Genomic DNA, 22133 nt, shown 5'->3' with positions numbered 1-22133 from the left:
GGCCCTGGATCCCAACTCCAGGCCCCGCTGAAGGCGGAGGGTGGTGAAGAAGAGTAATTGCACCTGTAGTGCATTTACTAATGTTCTTTCTTTCAAAGGGACTGAAGGTCACGTGTATTGTGAAGTACCTGTGTAATATGATGTTCTGAGCAAAGTGGGGTTATGTTGTCAGACATTCCTGCTACGGTGTCTGGCTACATATGCTTAATCCTGTGATTTCATCTGTAATGCCATTAGGGGCTGTAATTGCAATGTATTGTGGAGGAGTGTGGCTCAATGGTTAGAGCGGCAGACCTTGATGCAGAGTTCTGGCCAGGGACCAGGGTTCGATTCCCGCCTCGGCGGGTCTCTGGCTCATAAATTCCGCTGACTGGATATTCTCGCCTCAGTGCCTATTCTAATCATGGGTCCCACGCTGCAACTCTGGGCAATAGCTTGCTTAGCCTCCACAACGGCCCCCTACAGCGCTGGGGATGCCTGGTTGCACCCCGGGGATGCCCAGGAGTGGACATTTCACGGGGAAAAGCCAGGACGGGTTCCCTAGCGGTATGAGTACAGCGCCAGGACACACTGCTTGCCAGGTTATCAGTGCGCTTTACAAATACGTCTACATTTACATTCTAATGTCCAACAAATGTGACGAGTACTGCAGAACTGTACCTTCTAATTTATGTCTTGGAAGGTACATTTTTGGTACCTACCTCACTTGGGCCTGTCAGTGAACTCCAGGCATTAACCTTAGCAGAACCTTTTTTTCCAGTTACACAGATAGGTTGCTCCTAAGAACCAATCCTAAATTCCTTCCAAAAGTAGTTTCATCTTTCCCCCTCATTTAGTTGAATTACATGTTTTCTCTCCGTAACAGGTTTCATCTGCAGAAATATCTGTAGACGCTGGATGGCAAACAGAAATAAAGAGTTTTAGAAGACTAAACAAATCTTTGTTGCTTTTTTACCCCCTCACAAAGGAAAGCCCATATCCAAGTCAGGCATTTCTAGATGGATAATTTGATGCATTCAGCCATGTTATGCCAAAGCTAAAAAGGCTTTGCCTACAACCCTTACGGCACACTCTACTTGTAAAATAGGGACTTCCATGGCTTTCCTGGGCAATATCCCAATAGATGACATTTGTTAGGCAGCTACTATGTCTACACCTCATATTTTCAAAAAACATAATTGCATTGTGTGGATGTATTAGCATTATCCAAAAGAGGGGGGACTGTAGGGCTTTTTATTCGAGGTCCAGCATTAGTGTCCTATCAGGTCCTTGAAGTTAAAAAAAGGTTACATAATCCAAATAACACTTTTATTCAGGCTGGTTATCTACCTCAGTAAAAGCGTAAACAGTGACAGCTTCCCTGACGTGAAGGTTCAGTTAAAGCTATGCTCATCTCTTGGGGTCAACATGTTTCTTGCCATATGGTTAATATAATCTGTGGCAATGCTTCAGAACCTAATATGTGAACGTTGAATCTATCTACACTCAGTGGTGCGGCTAATAGCCAACTACCACAGGTAACAACTGCATGACAAGTCTTCAGTAGTGTGGTTCAATGACCTCCCACTGTCGGGAATGTCGCCTCAACCGGTGCAGCGATTCCAGGGGACACCTTGGAGTGTGGTTTCTTGTCCTGCGGGGAACCAAGGTGGTTCATCTAACCTCCTCGCCATCAGACGATGAACCACCTTGGTTCCCCGCAGGACAAGAAACCACACTCCAAGGTGTCTCATTGAAGCATCTGTTTGTAGCATGTAGTGCTATAGATTAACATGCGCCCACACTCCTTCCCGTACGCCTGTAGCAGTTGCAGTATCTTTACACTATTTTATTTACATGGCCATCTCTTCACTGATCATTAATCTCACTCCATTCTCACCTGCCTGCGCAAAAACAATCTAACAATGGAGTAGATGCCCATGCGCATTATCACCAAGCAGAGGAGGCACTTTGTCTCGTGACTCAACAGGCTTTTTCAAAGACAAACAACTTGCACACATCCGGACCCAACACTAGATGGCAGAAGTATGCAGATCACTTGAATCTATAGTATTCCATGCCACTAGCAGATGCTTACAGGGTAACATATTCCTTTGATTCCTTCAGGAATTTGTAGTTCCTCCTTGATGTGTGTTGCACACACATATAATAGGACATGATATTTGAAGATGCTTGTGGCATGTAGTGCCTTCAGGAAAGCACACTGAAAATATTGTCAAGTTGCTGCTATAGTCGAGCAACATTTTAAGAGTTTTCACATCTTGAACAGTGTTTTAAATGGTTCGTACATGTTCTTTACACATTTCATTTAACAAATGTCCTCTGGGTATGTGTTAGTCCATTTGCAGGGTTATCATGGAGACCGGTTGTTCGATGAACGAGACGTGCAGTTTGAGGTGGGAGTAGGGGAAAGTCACGACATTCCACCCGGCTTGGAGAAAGCAGTGCAGCAGATGGAGAAGTGTGAAGAATCTGTGGTGTACCTTAGGCCTCTGTAAGTCTTGAAATGCTACAAACGTTGTTAATATTGCATATTGATCTATTTTTACCTGTAATGCAAAGAAAAGTTACATTTTTAAGTCTGGTATATTAGGATAAACGTTCCCATGTGTGAGAAGAAGTTTTTCTTTTTTAGAGCATTGGAATGTCCTATCTTAAGCCTAATGCAAAAATGATGGTGTATGTATTTTGCATTTAAACCATTACATGGGTAAAATCAGTGTGGTGAAGCAAAATAGTTTGTAAATCTTGTGTAATGTGAATCCTACACTTTCCTGCCCTTCCTCCTGCTGTATAGACCATCTCCCAGCAACAGGAAATTTTAAAAGCACTTTATTGGATGCTGCATTGATGAATCGCAGCAATCTATCTATGCTGAGGGACTTAAACATCTGGTTTGTCTGCCAGGATCAAACGCTAATCAAAGCAATTACATGCAACCTCAAGGCCTTCAACCTGCACCACATTGTAACTGACCATCTCATTCTGCATGACACAAGCTCAAAGTCTAGTTTACCTCCATGGCCATGCTACGATAAAAAGTAATTTACTAGTAATCTAGTGTGATCTTTGTGATTACCCATAGGGTCAATGTACCAGATTGGAAACCACAACCTAGGAAATCCTGAACAGCAACAAGTACTGACCATGGATAAAAAATGTCAACTCCCAACGCTGTATTTCTGCCTATCTAAAAAACTATAACAACCAACCACTGGATATGTCTACTTTCTACATTTCCTTTAAAAACCTATAACGGAACTAAATGCAGGAAGATAATAAAAGTGAGTAGCAACAAGAAAACCATTAATACAGATTTATGTGCTTTACAATGGAAATGGAGAAAATCACTAAATAAAAGATAAATTTGTCCTGAGTCGGTATAGAAAGGTTTACAAAGTAATTTCAAAACTGCAAAAGGTACAAAACGACAAAGCTTGTGTAATGAATCTAGATTGCCCATAAAATAATTTCTGCAGATATCTGGCTGAATTCCATACCCCTTTGTGATATCTGAGTCTTAAGCTGCAGACTACGGACAAATTTCAAATGACCCCTTCCTGGGTTAGGTGACTGAAACTTAACTGATTAAAATAACTGCTCTCAGATCAATCGTCATGATTCTGAATAGGCAGTCACTAAATCAGCCCTGAGATGCATTTGGTATGATCTAAAGATGACATTGCAGCTCTCTTACTTCTGAATATGTAATTAGCCTTTTAGATTGTTTGCCACCAAATACTACTGTTCAGACTGCAAAGGTTCTGAAATGGATTGCCTCCTGCTCCAAAAACCACCCAAACCATGGCTTAAAATTCACCTGCGTGCCTACACTTACTGTAAACAGTACAGGAGTAGGATCCAACTGGTTGTATATCATACATTCCTCCCCAAATAATTTGGCCTTGGCATGATTCATCATATCTATTCGAACATGTACCACCCTGTTCGACATGTAAAGTCTGCCAATTGAATGTTTTACGAGTCCACTCAATTCTAAGAACTTCATTTAAGATGGCAAAGAGCCAAGTGGTGAACTGGAGGACTTTGCCATAACGTCTCTGTAGACCTCTTCCTAGTCCAATTATTGCTCGTCTATTATACTAATCGCAGGAAGGGTGACTTTAATACAAGCCATCCAGGTGTTTGTCTGGCTTTGGCACTCTCCTCCCCAGATCTAACACATAGCCAGTAGCCTACTACCGTTATGTGTCTGTGTGGCACTGCTTTCATTGTTGACACCGCTAAGCACCTCAAGACTAGATGAAAGTACCTCTTATGCCACTCATGAACATCACCATGAACATCACCAAAATTCCTTTTCGAACACTATCTTCCACACGTAGTTCCACTCAATACCTATCTATGCTTAAGGGTCATGACCTCTTTAAAGACCCTGCTTGTGCCAAGAACCCCCCCCCCACCCTCCCCCCTCTCCCACCCCCGGTAGATAAATAATGTAAAGCTTCTCAATCCAACCCCATTTACTTCAGGGGACAGTTTCCTTTTGACTCGCTTGTTGTTAACAACGCTTGCAAGCGAGCCAATTCTAAAGCTGCCAATGATGTGCCGCCTCCTGACATGAAAGGTAAACTCATTGATGCCTCTGGCAAAAGGGTAGCAGCTCAATCCGCCAACCATTGGCGTATTGCTAATTTAATGGGTTTGCTTGCTAGGTATGACTATGCCCACTGGGATGAAATGGAGGAACTCCTCCCAATATCTCCTAGAAGAGCACAGGACAAGGGGTCTGGAGCTTGTATCAAAAGGAAAGCTCATATCAAACACATCTATCAGATGTGCCTTACATTCAGCAAATACTGCTGCTAGGGAGATTAATACTAGTATTATGTTGTGGTTCCATGCCTGGCCCTGCATATCTGGTTTGAAGCTCAACAAAGTCAGTTAAATTTCCCTTTTGACAAAGAACATCTTTGTGGTCCACAGGTTGACCCGGCCCTAGAAAAAATGAAAAAGGACACATAGACTGGCAATTCTTTGGGTGTACTTCAAAAACACAGTCCTCATGGCTCCTTTCGCCAATCCACCTATAGAGGGGGTTCATAAAGCTTCTACTTAGTACAACCGTGGCCAGGGTCAACACTCCTCTCCCTGAGGTTATTTTAGAGGCTTCTATAGGGGTAACCATGCCAAAGGTAGAGGAAAAGAGGCGTCCCTACAAGGTGCTGCACCAACACCAAACAATGACTGCCTTCTCCTTCCCCCGATCATTTAACACGTGTAGGAGGGTGGGAGTATGGTGGTATTGCAGGATTTTCTGCTCACATGGCACTCAATAACATCAGACCAGTGAGTGTTGGACATTATCCAACATGGTTACTTTCTGGAGCTCACCATAACTCCAAACTTGCTCTTTCTGGAACACCAAACATACTCCAATCGGAGAATTGGTGTTTGCCTACTATCACAAATCTGAGGTATTTGTGATGTGCTAGATGTATAGGAATGTGAAAGAAGGCTTCCTCTAAGTCTAGGGCTGAGAGAAAGTCACCTTGCTGTGGAAGTGGGATCACATCTTTGAGAGGGACTAAATGGAAATGCTTTGACAGAATATAATCATTTAAGGGCCGTATATCTAGGATTGGCTGTAAAGATCTGTTTTTTGGGGGGATTAGGATGAACAGGCAGTATATCCATGATCTATTGCTCAAAGGAGCTATAGAACCTGTGCCTCTACAACACCAGGGATCATGGATATACTGCCTGTTCATCCTAATCCCCAAAAAAGACGGATCTTTACAGCCAATCCTAGATATACGACCCTTAAATGATTACATTCTGTCAAAGCATTTCCATATAGTCCCTCTCAAAGATGTGATCCCACTTCTACAGCAAGGTGACTTTCTCTCAGCCCTAGACTTAGAGGAAGCCTTCTTTCACATTCCTATACATCTAGCACATCACAAATACCTCAGATTTGTGATAGTAGGCAAACACCAATTCTAAGTCGTCCCATTCGGGGTGACTACTGCACCTCGAGCATTCACCAAATTCCGAGCAGTGCTAGCAGCACATTTGCGCAGACAAAACATACATGTCTTCCCGTATTTCAACAACTGACTTATCAAAGCCAGCACTCTAACTCTGTGCCAGCTACAGGTTCAGCCTGATCTAGGAGCTAATCTAAACACACAACTAGCATTAGGCTGTCCCAATCCTGCAAGAATCAAAAATTTCCAAACGCTACAGCCACGTTTCCAACCCAATTAACAGCTCACAGTCCGAACTGTCATGTGCCTATTGGGTATGATGGCATCATGCATTGCCATAGCGCTGCATGCACAACTACACATCCAACTGTTACAGGAATGTCTAGCACAACAGTGGTCTCAGTCACAGGGTCATTTAGAGGATCTAGTGCTCATAGACAGCCACAATCCTCGCCCTCTGCAGTGATGGAACATGAACAGCCTCTTAAGGGGACAGCGTTTTCTATACACTATTCCCTGCATCATTTTGACAACGGCTGTATCACTGACCGGCTGGGGTATTCATCTGCTGAATCTCACAATCCAGGGTCTCTGGGATATCAAACACCAGGGTCTCCACATCAACTACCTAGAGCTTCAAGCTTTTCATCTAGCATTGAAAGCATTCACACCTAACCTGACCGGCAAGGTTGTCATAGTCTGGACAGGCAATATGACAACCATGTACTGTTTACAAAAATGGGGTGGGAGAGAAGACCCATGCTTTACAGTTATCACGCCTATCTCAGACCATGTGGTGTTAGGCTCTACATCACAACTTTCATCTGTTATTGGAACATTTCCCGGGAACTGGATATTATTTTGCCAACGTCCGCAGGATGTGGCAACAAGTCCACAAGTGGGAACTCCATCCCTGAGTCCTCCTCCCTTACTTCCCCAAATGGATCTGTTTGCACCTGTGGACAACACAAAATGCCCAAACTCTACCTCCACATACCCGCACCCACTATCCAAGGGCAGTGCTATATGGATGAACTGGTCAGGGATGTTTGCCTGCGCTTTTCTGCCTCTCCCTCTTCCTCCGTTTTTGGTTTGGAAGCTCAGGCAAACATCACTCACACTAACACTAGTAGCTCCAACATGGGCCAGACAGCCCTGGTTCAAAACACTACTAGAATTATCAGTAGTTTCCCACAAGAAGCTACCACTCAACCCAGACCTTCTCATTTAGAACCATGTAAAAATCAGGCACCCAAATCCCAAGGAACACACCCTAGCAATTTGGCTCCTGAGGTCATAGAATTCGGTTATCTCAATTTCCCACCTGAATGTATAACCATTCCCAAAGATGCTCTGAGGTCTACTACTAAAGCATGCTATGCATCTAAATTTAAGAGATTTGTCTATTACTGTGATAAGAGTATTAATCCATTTAATGCCACCTTACAGAACATTGTTACTTGTTGCGTCTACAGCTTTCTGGCCTTGCATTCAAAAGCATTTGCTGACATGTCCCTTTTTGCAAAATAGGCAACACCTCTTTGTTCAAAGTACTAGTCATCATGGTCTCTAATGAAGGTCTTAAGAGTGATTCCACCCCGGGTTCCACCTGCTCCAAACCTGGAATCTTAACATTGTTCTTACAAGATTTATGGGTCCACGATTTGAACCACTACATAACTGTTCCCTTCAGTTGTTACCTTTTGAAAATTGCCTTTTTAGCTGCCATTACTTCACTCAGACGTATTAGTAAGCTCCATGCATTAAACTTGGAGGAGCCTTTCTTCCAGCTCCACAAGGATAGGGTTGTCCTTCGCACCAACCCACGATTTCCTTCCAAAGCTGGTCTCACATCTCCACCTTAATCAATCAGTTGAGTTACCTGTCTGTTTTCCTCAACTAGATTCAGTTGCGGAAAGGGCTCTTCATACATTATATGTTAAAAGAACCTTTAAGTACAACATTGCCAGGACTAAAGACTTTAACAAAACCAAATAACTCTTAGTTGCTTTTTCGCCCCCTCATAAAGGAAAGTTCATATCCAATCGGGCATTGCCAGGTGGGTAGTCAAATGCATTCCGACCGGTTATGTTAAAGCCAAAAGGACTTTACCTTCACCCCCTAAACCACACTCTGCTTGCAAAATAGGGGCTTATATGTCTTTCCTAGGCAACATCCCACTATCTGATTTATGTAAAGTAGCTATATGGTATACACCACTCACTTTCACTAAACATTATTGTGTAAATGTTCTAGCGCGCCAACAAGCTAATGTAGGTCAGGCAGTGCCACACACAGTTTTTCAAACAACCGCAACACCCACAGGTTAGCCACTGCTTTAGTGGGAACTGCTATACTGTATGCAAAGCATGCCTATCTACTAACACACATGCTGGGAACGTATTGTTACTTACCCAGTAAGTATCTATTCTTGGCATGTGGTACTGCAGTTTCACATGCACCTACCCTTCTCCCAGGACACCTGAGGCCGTTGCAGTTCGGTTGCTTTACTTTCTTCAAATGCATGGGCATCTCTTTGCTTACACTTCCATTACCCTCCTTTTTCCTCCTCCTGCACGAAAACAGACTAACCATGGGGTTGATGCACATATGCATTATCACCAAGAGAGGGAGTAACTCTACCTCGTGTCTCAAAGACTTCTTCAAAGAAAAACAACTTGCACATATCCGGGCCAAACACTAGCTGGCAGGAGAATGCAAAACGTGAATCTACAGCATTATATGAACAAATGCTTACAGGGTAAGTAACCTAATCCATTTCCGCCGTCAGTTCTATTGTTTAAAAAAAAATGTTTACATTTCTGGGCAAGCCCATACCATATGGTAAAAGTCAGATGCGGGACCTGTACATCACAGGCATTTGGGATTTACTGCTGGGAAGACTCGAGATAGCCTATTGGGGGTTCTCCTTATATGTACCCTCTATGCTTTAGGAGCCTGAGATATCCATGCCATGGCCATCGCAATTGTACAGCTGCATAATCTAGTTTGTATTGTAGGTCACTCAGTCCTCTCTGATCCATTGGATTATGTAATTTACGGAGAGGCTACCTTTTTTCTTTCAGTCCCCCATATCAGTTCAGACCATATATCTTTAAAGCGTGTGAAAACGCTCCTAGGCAGGAAAATAGAGCTGTAGTCCAGGCAGGACTAACATCTTGGTGATTGCCACCCTGCCCATTGGAGAGAGTGGTAAGAAGTTCCAAAAGGTTAGCGAGTTCCCCAAATCCCCCTACCCGGACTGCCCCAGGTTTCCTTGTATGTTGTCATCATCCTAGTGATATATGCTGACTCCCAAGTAACAGAATATATCTAGGTTCCATTTGGCATCAAAATGCAGTAGATTATTAGCAGCCGACTGAGAGACTCTAGGGGGAGGAAGCATGTCTTTGTCCAGTTAACTTGAGGCTGCAGTATGTGCCAAATACCCTCAGCATAGATAGTCATTAGTAGTTGAAAATATTTCTGCACATCTCGTAGATAAATCCGTGCCTCATCTGCATACAGTAACACAGTTTCCTATGGTTAGCTGCTCAGTACCCCCAGCAGGGCCTTCCTGTTAAACCAATGCAGCCCTGGCAGTGTTGACCGACCAGCCCCCTGCTGCTTTTGTTACTGCGAGTATACTACAGGGGTTACCCAATTAACCCGTAGGCCTCTGGGTATGCAACAAGAATAAAGAAGGCAAAGCCTACGGAATAGTTAGACACCGAACTAATTATCAAAAAAATGGATACCTTAAATTATCCATTCTTGGGTTTGATCATTTCCACCATAACTAAATTAAAGATAATTTTGAACAATAGTTTCTCCTGTAGAACAGCCACCGAAAATAAGGCTCACATATATGGTTTAACTGTTTCTTTTAATGTAAACCATATGGTTTAACTGTTTCTTTTAATGTAAACCATATTTCTCCATAAAAGTTAGTATCTCACAGTTCACATATATATATATATATATATATATATATATATATATATATATATATACACAATTTTTACATATCTATACAAAACAAACAAATTTAGTGCATTTATATTTTACACACTTTACTTAGAACCCAACTAAAGGTTCTTTTGCCCAACTTATTTCAAAAAAGGAAGTTTGTCCACAATTATTAAAAAACATTCCTTATATTCTGATCACCACAACAAACCAAACAAGAAAGGAGTGTATAAGGTTAACCATGTTTTAACCTCCCTCTCTCTAGCACTCCTTATCAAATTTTTATCTTTATCAAAAACTATTTTCAGTTTGCATTGGTGTCTTCAAAAAGCTGTGTCGACGCGTTTCAGCCTCTTGTTAAATCAGGCCTCATCAGGACTACGAGGGCAAACAACAGTATCATACCTAAAACAAGCAAATAACTACATTTTTATACATATAATATACTCGGGGATAACATTCTAAGTTTTTCATGCACACAATTCAGTTGACATCATCAAGTAACTAATCTTGAGGTCATTGGCATCAACATCATTTGATGTCGGTCCTTTTGCCTTTTTCTTTTAGCTGCACTGATCAAAGCTGCATGATAGAGAATTCCTGACCATCATGTATGGATACACTATGTATGTAACTTTTTGGCTATTTCGGTTGGAATTGAGTTGTGGTATTTAGGGATGCACGTGTGTATATATATATATATATATATATATATATATATAAGTCACAGGTGTTTTCTTAGGATTCTAGTGAAGAGGACCTGTATTTATATTGGTTTTAGTTTTCTTGATTAGAGCACATTATGGAAGGTGTTTTGGTACATAATACAAATGATGTTGATGCCAATGACCTCAAGATTAGTTACTTGATGATGTCAACTGAATTGTGTGCACAAAAAACTTAGAATGTTATCCCCGAGTATATTATATGTATAAAAAATTAGTTATTTGCTTGTTTTAGGTATGATACTGTTGTTTGCCCTCGTAGTCCTGATGAGGCCTGATTTAACAAGAGGCTGAAACGCGTCGACACAGCTTTTTGAAGACACCAATGCAAACTGAAAATAGTTTATGATAAAGATAAAAATTTGATAAGGAGTGCTAGAGAGAGGGAGGTTAAAACATGGTTAACCTTATACACTCCTTTCTTGTTTGGTTTGTTGTGGTGATCAGAATATAAGGAATGTTTTTTATTAATTGTGGACAAACTTCCTTTTTTGAAATAAGTTGGGCAAAAGAACCTTTAGTTGGGTTCTAATTAAAGTGTGTAAAATATAAATGTACTAAATTTGTTTGTTTTGTATAGATATGTAAAAATTGTGTATATATATATATATATATATATATATATATATATATATATATATATATATATATATATGTGTGTGAACTGTGAGATACTAACTTTTATGGAGAAATATGGTTTACATTAAAAGAATCAGTTAAACCATATATGTGAGCCTTATTTTCGGTGGCTGTTCTACAGGAGAAACTCTATTGTTCAAAATTATCTTTAATTTAGTTATGGTGGAAATGATCAAACCCAAGAATGGATAATTTAAGGTATCCATTTTTTTGATAATTAGTTAGGTGTCTAACTATTCCGTAGGCTTTGCTTTTGTTACTGCGGGCAGATATAGTAGCACTACTCCAAAACCGGCCCCCAATAACGAAAACGGCCTCCACTGCAGCACAATCGGCCCCTACCCTTCCAAGCTCTTGGGGGAACACCTGATGCCCACTACAGTCAGTTCAGCCCTCTTTGGATGAATAATCCAGCCAGTGGTTCCATGGCAAGAGCAGATTGTATCTGGGGATAGTGGGAAATCCTGTCTGGTACCAAATTTGAATACGTCGGGTCTTTGGTCCTGTGTGGACCTTTGACCATGAACCGTAGTAGATAAAGGTGTATGCATCTCATGATGTCCCTTCCCAGACCCATCTTTTTGAGCACCTTTTTATGTAAGGCCTTTCCAGGGTTTCAAAGGTTTTTTCAATGTCTAATGCTCTTGCTGCCCGCGGGCTGCCTTTCTGGTATGAGTCTTATTAAGTGCCTTAGATTTAGAAACTTATTGCATCCGAATTGACCAGGATAGGTAGACGGGGAGTTAATGTGTTAGTAATGACTTTCCCTAGAATTTTATAGTCTGTGTTTAATAGAGACAGTGGTCTAAATAATTCCACCTCCAGTGCTTTACGGCCAGGTTTGGGTGCACCACTATCAGCGCCTCTCTAGTGGTTAGTGGGTTTGTGCCTCTCTGTATAAAGCTGTAGTAGCTTCGGAGCCATTTTTACCTTGTATGTGGAGTAGAGATGTAGCGGCAGTCCGTCTTTCCCTAGGGGCTTTTTTATTACATGCCATTTGGTCAATGGTGGTCCGAATCCCCTCTTTCGTGAGTGTCTCCTCTAGATCCTGTCACTGGATTGGGTCCATGCTGAAGGAAACTGGCTCTTTATATAGTATACCTAAAAGAGGTATACTGTGAAAAGTCTTGGTATTCTCTTATGAGTGTACAGGGGCTTGCTTGCTCTAGCAAGCCCATGGTGCTCTTCTAGAGGGGAGTGTGGTCGAGCACCTTAGGCGTAGACATCTGCAAATACACAGTCAATAAATTATACATCTCAATAAGGAGATCCACAACAATTTATAAAAATAACACATATATTTATATATATATTTAGGCACAATAATCTGTCAGAGGTGTGTGTGGCGCCGCGGCCAGGGCGACTGACGCTGGAATCTGGGGATCACTGTTCGGTTCCCAGAGCCGGCGGCAGATTAGCCCACTACCATGTGACTCTGGGCAATAGCTTGCTTAATCTTCCCTACGGCCCCCAGCGCCTGGAGACGCTTACGGGTGATTGTTTGCGCTTTACAAATGTGGATTATTATTATAATCAATACGATCAGGTTAAGGTAAGTACGTTTAGAGATAGAAATACTTCTAGGTTTCAAATGTCAACAATTTTCTTAGGCAGCAATGTTATCCTCTAGAGGAAAAACACATACTGCATACATCTTCTTTACAGCAACTTACAGGACCAATCTCTTGGACTTAAGGTGAGTATGGGGCAAGGTCCAAGGCAGCACCAGCAGGTCACCCGTAGCGGCACTAGGGTGGCAAGGTGTAGTGGTGCAATACAGCGTCGGGTGGGCAATGTTAGTCAATGGGGATCGGTCCGGTGAAAAGAGACTACAGGTTTGGTCTGGAAGACCAGTTAGGGTGAACTAACAGAGGTCCTCAGGTCCTGTGATGCTCGGTGGCGTTAGGACACCTTTGGTCCTCTTCTCCACGGGCCAGGGGTGACCAGGTGCTTTGATGCATTGGGTTTTCGTCACCGGATGCACTTGCAGTCAGGGTGCTGCACACACAAGGCTGTAGGCAGCATCAAGGAGTCCCATCCTGGCAAACCCGAGTTGGGCTCCTTCTTTGAAGGGCTGGGGGACCAGGCTAGCACAGTTGGCTGGCCCGCTTCAATTTGGGCTTGGAGCGACGGGTACAGTAGTGCTGACCGGTGTCTGGTTTACACTGTCCTGCAGTCCTCACATTTCTTTCTTTGTTTCCTGCAGGGTGCAGGAGAACCGCGCCGCTGCTCTACTGGAGTTTGAGTCTTTGTAGAAGTGCTGGCGGGCCGCCCAGTCTCTTGGAGGCACTGCAGCTTGTAGGGCGAGTCGACTTTGGTGCAATTGTCAGGAATAGGCAAACAGGCAGGCCGGGTTGGCGCCAAGTCAGTTGCTCCTTTCTCATTTCATGCTCTAAAGTTCCTTTTTCTTTTAGGTTAGTAGGATGTGCTTTTCTGGTGCCGAGTGCTCCCCTAAATACTAGATTTAGGGGAGTGTAGGGTAGTAGCCAAAGGGCTATCAAAGCCTGGGGTCATAATACCCCCTATATAAACACTTCCTGTGGGAAATGGGCATACCTCTGTTCCAGAAGTCCTAATTCTGCCATCACAAAGATTGCAGATGCTGATGTTTTGCATTTATTTCAGGTAGCCCACTGTAGGGGTGGAACTAGCCTGAAGGTGAACTAATTTTCCTGCCTGTCCAGGCACTAAATGGGCCCTGGACATGGGGGTGGATTAGTCGCCTCTCCTGTGAGGAAGCCAGATTCACATTCCATACGTGGTGGGCTCTTTGAAGCCCCCTTGCCTTACAATATTAGTTTGCTGGCCATCCTATTGGTAGGGTTGTAAACCACCTCTGCCCAAGCAGGTTTTGTTTCTGAACTCTTGAGAGCAAATGCCCTCACCCCTGGGGGTCAGAAACTCCTCTGTGGTGGCAGTCTGCCTAGGACCTGTCAGTCAGTACATTAGTAGTTGGTAGGTTCATGTTCAGAGGGCACCTCTAAGGTGCCCTCTGGGTGCATATGTTATTAAAACCAGCACTGGAATCAGTGTGGGCTCATTAATACAAGGTGTTTGATACCAAACATCTTTGGGTTCAGCGAAGTCATCCTGTAGCTGTAGAAATTGTTTTTAACTAGCGCCCAGCACATGTATTTAAAATGGCTTCCCTGATCACTTGTACTAGTAGTAATGGGACTGACCAGCACAGGAACAAATCTGCTCATGCAGATATGTCCACACATGTAATATAGTGCCCCCTGCCTTAGGACTGTAAGGCCTACTGTAGTGGTGACTTACCTATGCTGCATGTAGTGTCTGGCGGCAATGCACACTGGGATGAGTGCTACGTCTTGTTTTCACTTGTGTCTGCGCCAAGACAACAGTGGCAGTCTGTATTTTTGGTGAGGGGTCCCTTAGTATAGCACAGTTCGTGCTGCAGTCCTTATGGACCTTCTTTAGCCTCCTTGCCCTATATACCGGGGTACCATTTACTAGGCACTTACGGGGAGTGATAAAGGTATAGCTAATTGGGGGCACAATTGTATAGTGTTGGAAAAGAGATCTGGCACTGGGGACCTGGTACCCAGCACACTTCCAGTCAAAATCGCATTTAAATGCTGGGCAAAAAAGTGGGGGTGAAATGTCAAAAAGTGGCACTTTCCTGCACATGCGTGTTATGGGAACCCCGTTTATTTATACCTGAAGAGAGGTGCTATCCGTTCCTTAAACTGCACTGTACAGTGTTTTATAGAAGTCTAGAAAAATGCTATTATTATCGACCTATGTGTTTAGGGTCTTGCTGTTGGGGTTGATTATAGCGGCCAGGGGTTTTCTCCTACCTTCACCCTTAGGAGCAAAGCCAACAAGTGTTCTACTTTATCGCCCTCTGCGTGTTTGACTCTGTGTTCTTTATTGTCCAGACTACCCAGTCTGTCCCTCAGGAGTCTGTGTTCTTTCTTAAGGTCTCTGAGTTCCTGTATGTCCTCTGTGCCCAGCCCTGCGTTCCCCTTCTTTCTAACAGCATGTTCTATTTGGAATAATTGTGTGTGGATGGTGGTCTGCACCTCATTGCTGGCTTTGAAACACAGTCCATGGATCACTGATTTAAATGCGTCCCACTCCACCCCTCTAGGGGACCTCGATTACCTGTTTTCCTCAAAATATTGATCTATGTGTCCCGATTGTGCTACGAAATGTGGGATTATCTAGCGCTTGTGTTTCTAGTCTCTGCATTGCTAATGGAGCTTGGCATATGCCCCATTGTACTTCCATCTTAAGTGGGTTGTGATCTGATATTGTATGTCTAAAACGCTCAGTAAGTATATTCAGGCCGTCGCTGTGTTGCAGAGCAACAAATCATCCAGATGTGTAAGTGATGTACGAGGGAGTAATTTGAATATTGTGCTGTATATCGAGTAGGTGTCTATTTCTCATCCTTTGAAGGGAGCTTGCAGTTCTAATGCTTGCTGCCCTATGTAATAGAGGGGTTATCCAGTGTTATATCATGTACACAGTTAAAGTCGCCTCCCCAAATAATAGGCACTTCTAGGTACTACTTGTACCAGTGTTGGAGGGAGGCTATCGGAGAATTGTGTGTGGTTGTGATTGGAGGTGTATAACGCTACTAGCAAAAGCTGCAGCCCATCGATCGTGCCTTCCAATACCATATAACATCCCTCTGCGTCTACCTGTTTTCTAGTTATCACCAGTGGCACCAAGGATGAACCCCTATGCATTTTTCCATAAACCGTTGTTCGAGGCATGTGGGCTGCTAAATTCATATCTTAGCATTAGATCGCCGCCTAGTGTTGGGTCCGGATGATCGCACATTGTTGTCCTGAAAGAGTCTTCGAAGTGTCCTGAGATAGGTGGCTCCTCCCCTGGACTACAGTGCGCATGGGCATCGGCTCCATCCCCAGATTGTTTTTTTCCGCCATTGGGTTCGGATGCGGTCTCGACGTCTCTCTGTCGGAACCGAGAAAACATAACTTTAGTCGGCCAAAAGGCCTTGTATTTATTACGTCGGTATTGTTTGCGTGCGGTCTCGAGTTCTTCCGTCTCTCGGAGCCGGAATCAGCGGAGTTTTTGCTCTTCGGACATCGAGGCCTTCTCATCGCGACTCGACAACAACTTTTCCAGCATGGAGCGGAGTCCGTTTAAGCTCTGTCCGCTCTGTGGGGCCAAATACCCACATATAGACGCGCACCCGGTCTGTAACAAATGCCTTTCACCAGACCATAACGAAGGAAACTGCAGAGCCTGTGCAAGTTTCAGGTCCAAGAAGACACTCAAGATTCGGCGCGCGGTGCGCCTTGAGGCCCACCAAACGGCCCCGGAACCGGACGACATCTTCGACGAGCAAGAAGAAGAGGGCCTGAGCCGTCATCTTCAAATCTCCCCGCCCGAGACGGAGGTCGAGGCGGATCCGGAAGACGACGACGGAGTCGTGGATCAAGGCCTTGAAAACGTCGACTAGGTAGGGGACGTCGAAGAGGTTTATGGGGCCGTGGAAGATAGCTCAGGGGATGAGCTATGCCCCGAAGTTTACGGACATACAGAACGGGTCACGGGATCGCCTGTCGGCCTTACCCAAGACCCCGTCGCGCAAGCCACGGCCCCGCCTTTAGGCCCGGCCACGGACATACTTGCTGCACAGACGGTCTCTAAACCGAAACTGAAACCTACGGTATCGACTACACCTAAGATGGCCGAACCGAAAACGAAACTGAAACTTAAGGACTCCAGCGTCCCTAAGATGGCGGCCGTACCACCAGAAACAAATAAAAACGCTGCTTCATCGACTCCCTCGACCTCCGGTCCACAGAGATCGAAGAAATCTGTCGATTCCACCGTGTCGAAATCGGTGCCAGAGGAGGGATCCTCTAAAAAGGGCGGTACGCTCAGGTCAACCGCTGCGACGCCGGCAAAGCACGCCAAAGACAGCGGCACGGCTCCGACACTAACTGGGACGTTGGTCGGACGCGTGGTAGAGACGGAGCCGTCGAAGTCACACGGATCGAAGGCTGGCACATCTGCGCATCGATCCAGGGCCTCTGGGGCGGCGGACGCAGCATCATCGTCCAAGACTCAAAAGGGCCAACAGAACGTCGGATCCGAAGGCAAGATCAAGGATTCCTCGTCGGTGCCAAAGGCCACTGTGAATGAAACGTCCCTCATCGCTTCTTCACTACAAAGAATTAGGGAGAAAGCCGCTGCTTCGTCGGCGCCGACGCCATCGCCACAGAAGGCGATAGACGTTCCGGTCAAATCTGCCAGTAAACTCCTCTACCTTCTGCCGCCAAAAGAGGCGCCGAAGGCCTTCTCAACAAAATCGACACCAAAGAAGTCGGATTCTTCAACGGCAGGGGCACTTTCAGGTCGAGTAATCGACTCAGAAGAGGATTCAGAGTGTTTTATCGACGCTAATACAGGCAAATTGACCCTTTACAAAAGGAAGATAACTTCACAGCCGGTGGACTCCTATGTCATCCCCCTGAAGAAGAAAAAGTATCCACAGGACGCCTCAGGCCTCATGGAACCTATCCAGTCCCCTCTAAGAGGGAGCCCAACTCCGTCTCCAGACCCCTCTGACGGTGAGGGATATGGTGAAGATGACCAATACACTTTCCCAGTCAATGAACCAGATGCACAGCCGGATTCATATGATGACTTTGGTGACCAAGACACCCATAATGTGGGACAAGACCCACAGCCTTTCAGTACACGTGCATCCCCAACAGAGGATTCTGCAGGTTTCCATGCACTCATTGAAAGGGCAGCTGCTAATCATGATGTGGACATGCATGCTGACCCTGTTGAAGAGGATTTTCTATTTGACACTTTTTCAGTTTCTGAAAGAACTGTAAAGACACTGCCTATGCTCAAGGGGGTCCTCAAGCATGCGGCGGACATCTTTAAAGAGCCTACCAGGGCGAGGGTGGTCAATCCACGTATTGAAAAAAAGTACAGACCAGCACCTGCAGACCCTGCATACATTCGGGGACAGTTGCCGCTTGACTCCCTGGTGGTCGCAAATGCCCGAAAGAGGGCCAACTCCCAAACAACGGGTGAAGCTCCTCCCCCGGATAAAGAGTCCAAGGTGCTAGAGGCAGGAGGCAAAAGGGTAGCTGCGCAGGCTGCCAATTTCTGGCGTATTGCAAATACACAGGCACTATTGGCACGTTATGATAGGTCGCATTACGACACCCTAGAGCAAATTGTGCAACACCTGCCTCCACAGTTTCAAGAGGGCACCAAAATGATTATACAGGAAGGACAACTGATCTCCAACGCAGCCATAAAGTGCGCACTGGATGCCGCGGACACAGCCGCTAGAACCATTAACACTAGCGTCATGCTGAGACGACAGGCGTGGCTCCGCATATCGGGGTTTAAACCTGACATTCAGACAACCATACTTAATCAACCAGTCAATCCTGATAGACTGTTTGGTCCAGATGTTGACACCACCCTAGAAAAAATTAAAAAAAGACACCGAAACTGCCAAATCTATGGGGGCCCTTCAATCACAACAGTTTCGTGGCAATACTTTTCGTCGCTCAGGTGCACGTGGAGTCACCAGAGGACAAATGGGTCAGCAGTCACAATTCTCTAAAGGTGGAGCACAATCCTCGTACCCCAAACAGAACAAGGGGGGCTACAGAGGAAACAGCACCAGAGGACGCGGCAGAGGGAACAACAACTCACGCTCCTCTACCCCAAGCAAACAGTGACTCTCTGTCACTGCCCCCCGACCACTTAACACCTGTCGGGGGGAGACTACAACAGTTCCTGCCCGTCTGGTTCAACATCACCACAGACAGGTGGGTGCGACAACTTGTCCAGTACGTTATTGTCTAGAGTTAAAATCCACTCCACCCAACATTCCACCAAGGCAAAGGCCTATGTCCGCAGAGCACTTGCACTTATTGCAGCAGGAAGTGGTGGTGATGCTGCAAAAAGGAGCAATCGAGCTCGTGCCAGTGGGGGAGGAAGGCACGGGGGTATATTCCCTGTACTTCCTTATTCCAAAGAAGGACGGATCTCTCAGACCAATTCTGGATATCCGTCCCCTCAACCTGTATATACTGTCAGAACATTTCCATATGCTTACACTGCAACAGATTCTTCCCTTGTTAAACCAAGGGGACTTCTTAGCAACCTTAGACCTCAAGGATGCTTATTTCCACATTCCACTACACCCGTCCCACAGAAAATACCTCAGGTTCACAATCCAAGGCAGGCATTATCAGTTCAAGGTCCTACCCTTTGGAGTCACCACGGCCCCAAGGGTGTTTACCAAGTGCCTGGCGACAGTGGCAGCGCACCTCAGGAGGCAGAACATCCATGTCTACCCCTACCTGGACGACTGGCTCGTTCAAGCCAAGTCGGAACAACAGTGCGCCGCAGACATGTCGACTACCATTCACCTCCTTCACGACTTGGGTTTCTCGTTGAATTACCCAAAGTCGCATCTTCAGCCGGCACATGTCCGGCAGTTTCTAGGTGCGACAATCAATACCCTGACGGCCAAAGCTCAACCAAACCAAGTCAGGATAGAGAGCATGCAATCTCTAATCCGAAGGTTCAGACCACAACACTCACTTCCAGCGAGAGTGTTCATGCAGTTGATAGGCATGATGGCCTCCTGCATCTTCATAGTCCCTCACGCACGGTTGCATATGCGCCCGCTCCAGGAGTGCTTAGCAAATCAGTGGACACAGGCTCAGGGACAATTAACAGACCTAGTGTTGGTTACCAGTCGGGCATACGACTCTCTGCATTGGTGGACTCCACACAACCTTTGCAAGGGCCGACTGTTCCAGGAGCCAGTGCCACAGATTATCCTAACAACGGACGCATCTCTCCAGGGATGGGGAGCTCATCTGCTCAATTTCACAGTGCAGGGACTATGGACAACGCAGCAACAGAAGATGCACATCAACTATCTAGAACTGATGGCGATCTTCATGGCGCTCAAGTCCTTCATTGTACATCTGTGCAACAAAGTGGTGTTAGTCCGGACGGACAACATGACCGCGATGTACTACATCCAGAAGCAGGGGGGCACCCACTCACCGCAGCTGTCTCATCTGGCTCAGAGCATGTGGAAGTGGGCCATTCAGAGGAACATCTTCCTCATGGCAGAACACCTCCCAGGGAAGGACAATCAGATGGCGGATCTGCTCAGCAGATACAGCCATCAAATGCACGAGTGGGAGATACATCCATCAGTACTCCAGCCGTACTTCCAAAGGTGGGGTCATCCAGAGATAGACCTGTTCGCCACAAGGGAGAACGCAAAATGCCAAAGCTTCGCCGCCAGGTTCCCACACCCGCAATCGCAGGGCAATGCGATATGGATGAACTGGTCAGGCAAATTTGCGTACGCTTTTCCGCCGACACCTCTGATACCACTGGTTGCGAAAAAACTAAGGCAGCACTCGATGACACTCATCCTAGTTGCTCCAACGTGGGCGCGCCAGGCCTGGTACACCACGTTCCTCGAACTCTCAGTGGTTCCGCATCAAAGACTGCGCCTCACGCCCAGGCTTTTGACGCAGAACCATGGAGAAATTCAGCATCCAGATCCGCAACAGCTCAACCTGGCGATCTGGCTCCTGAAGTCTTAGAGTTTGGATACCTCAACCTACCTCCTGAATGCATGGACATCATCAAGGAGGCAAGGAAGCCAACAACCAGAGCATGCTATGCGGCAAAATGGAAGCGTTTCGTCATTTACTGCACCACCAATGACATCAACCCGCTAGATGCATCTATCCCTAACATCATTTGCTATCTGTTGCATCTTTACAAGTGCAAGCTAGCGTTCACTTCGATTCGGATACATCTATCCGCCATCGCAGCTTACCTTCAAAATAGGCAGCATCTCTCTCTCTTCAGAGTGCCTGCCATTAAAGCTTTCCTTGAAGGTCTGAAACGAGTCATTCCCCCAAGAACACCGCCAGCTCCGGTGTGGAACCTCAATGTGGTCCTCACCAGACTGATGGGACCACCATTTGAGCCACTGCACTCGTGTGAACTACAATTCCTAACGTGGAAAGTAGCTTTCTTGATTGCTATTACGTCACTGAGGCGTGTTAGTGAGCTACAAGCGCTCACAATACAAGAGCCATTCATTCAAATTCATCCAAATAGGGTAGTGCTACGTGCTAACCCCAAATTCCTTCCAAAGGTGGTGTCACAGTTTCATCTCAACCAAACTATAGACTTGCCGGCATTCTTCCAAAACCCACAAACGGTGGCGGAAAGAATGCTCCATACGTTAGACGTACGGAGGGCATTGATGTACTACATAGACAGGACACAACACTTTAGGAAAACAAAACAGCTTTTTGTTGCCTTCTCACCACAACACAAAGGCAACCCGATTTCCAAAGCAGGAATAGCCAGATGGATTGTTAAGTGCATCCAAATTTGTTATCACAAGGCCAAGCGCACTTTAACAATACCCCCAAGGGCGCACTCCACACGCAAATTGGGGGCATCCATGGCTTTCCTAGGGAACATTCCTTTAGAGGACATTTGCAGAGCAGCCACGTGGGTTACACCACATACCTTTACAAAACACTACTGTGTTGACGTGCATTCCAAGCAGCAAGCTGCTGTAGGACAGGCTGTTCTCAAAACACTTTTTCAGGTTTCTGCAGCTGGCACGGGCAACCGCCGCTGATGGAGGGACTGCTATATATTCTATGCTAAGATATGAATTTAGCAGCCCACATGCCTCGAACTGAATATGCTACTTACCAGTATGCATCTGTTCTTGGCATGTAGGGCTGCTAACATTCATATCGCCCACCCTCCTCCCCGGTGCCTGTCGCAGCTGCAGATATACTATTGTATT

General features: G+C 45.4%; 1 protein-coding gene across 1 annotated transcript in view; it reads left to right on the top strand.

Moving 5' to 3' along the window:
- FKBP4 (FKBP prolyl isomerase 4) overlaps positions 1 to 22133 on the top strand; it is a 242218-nt gene that overhangs the window by 70392 nt on the left and 149693 nt on the right. The window contains exon 5 of the mRNA XM_086952821.1: positions 2338 to 2494. Within this exon, the coding sequence (XP_086808947.1) occupies positions 2338 to 2494 (157 nt within the window). The remainder of the gene's footprint in view (positions 1 to 2337; positions 2495 to 22133) is intronic.

The sequence above is a fragment of the Lissotriton vulgaris genome, chromosome 1_2 (assembly GCF_964263255.1).
Source record: "Lissotriton vulgaris chromosome 1_2, aLisVul1.2, whole genome shotgun sequence".
NCBI classification, from domain to species: Eukaryota; Metazoa; Chordata; class Amphibia; order Caudata; family Salamandridae; genus Lissotriton; species Lissotriton vulgaris.
Note: the sequence above shows the minus strand (reverse complement) of the source record. Positions and strands in the feature narration are given on the sequence as shown.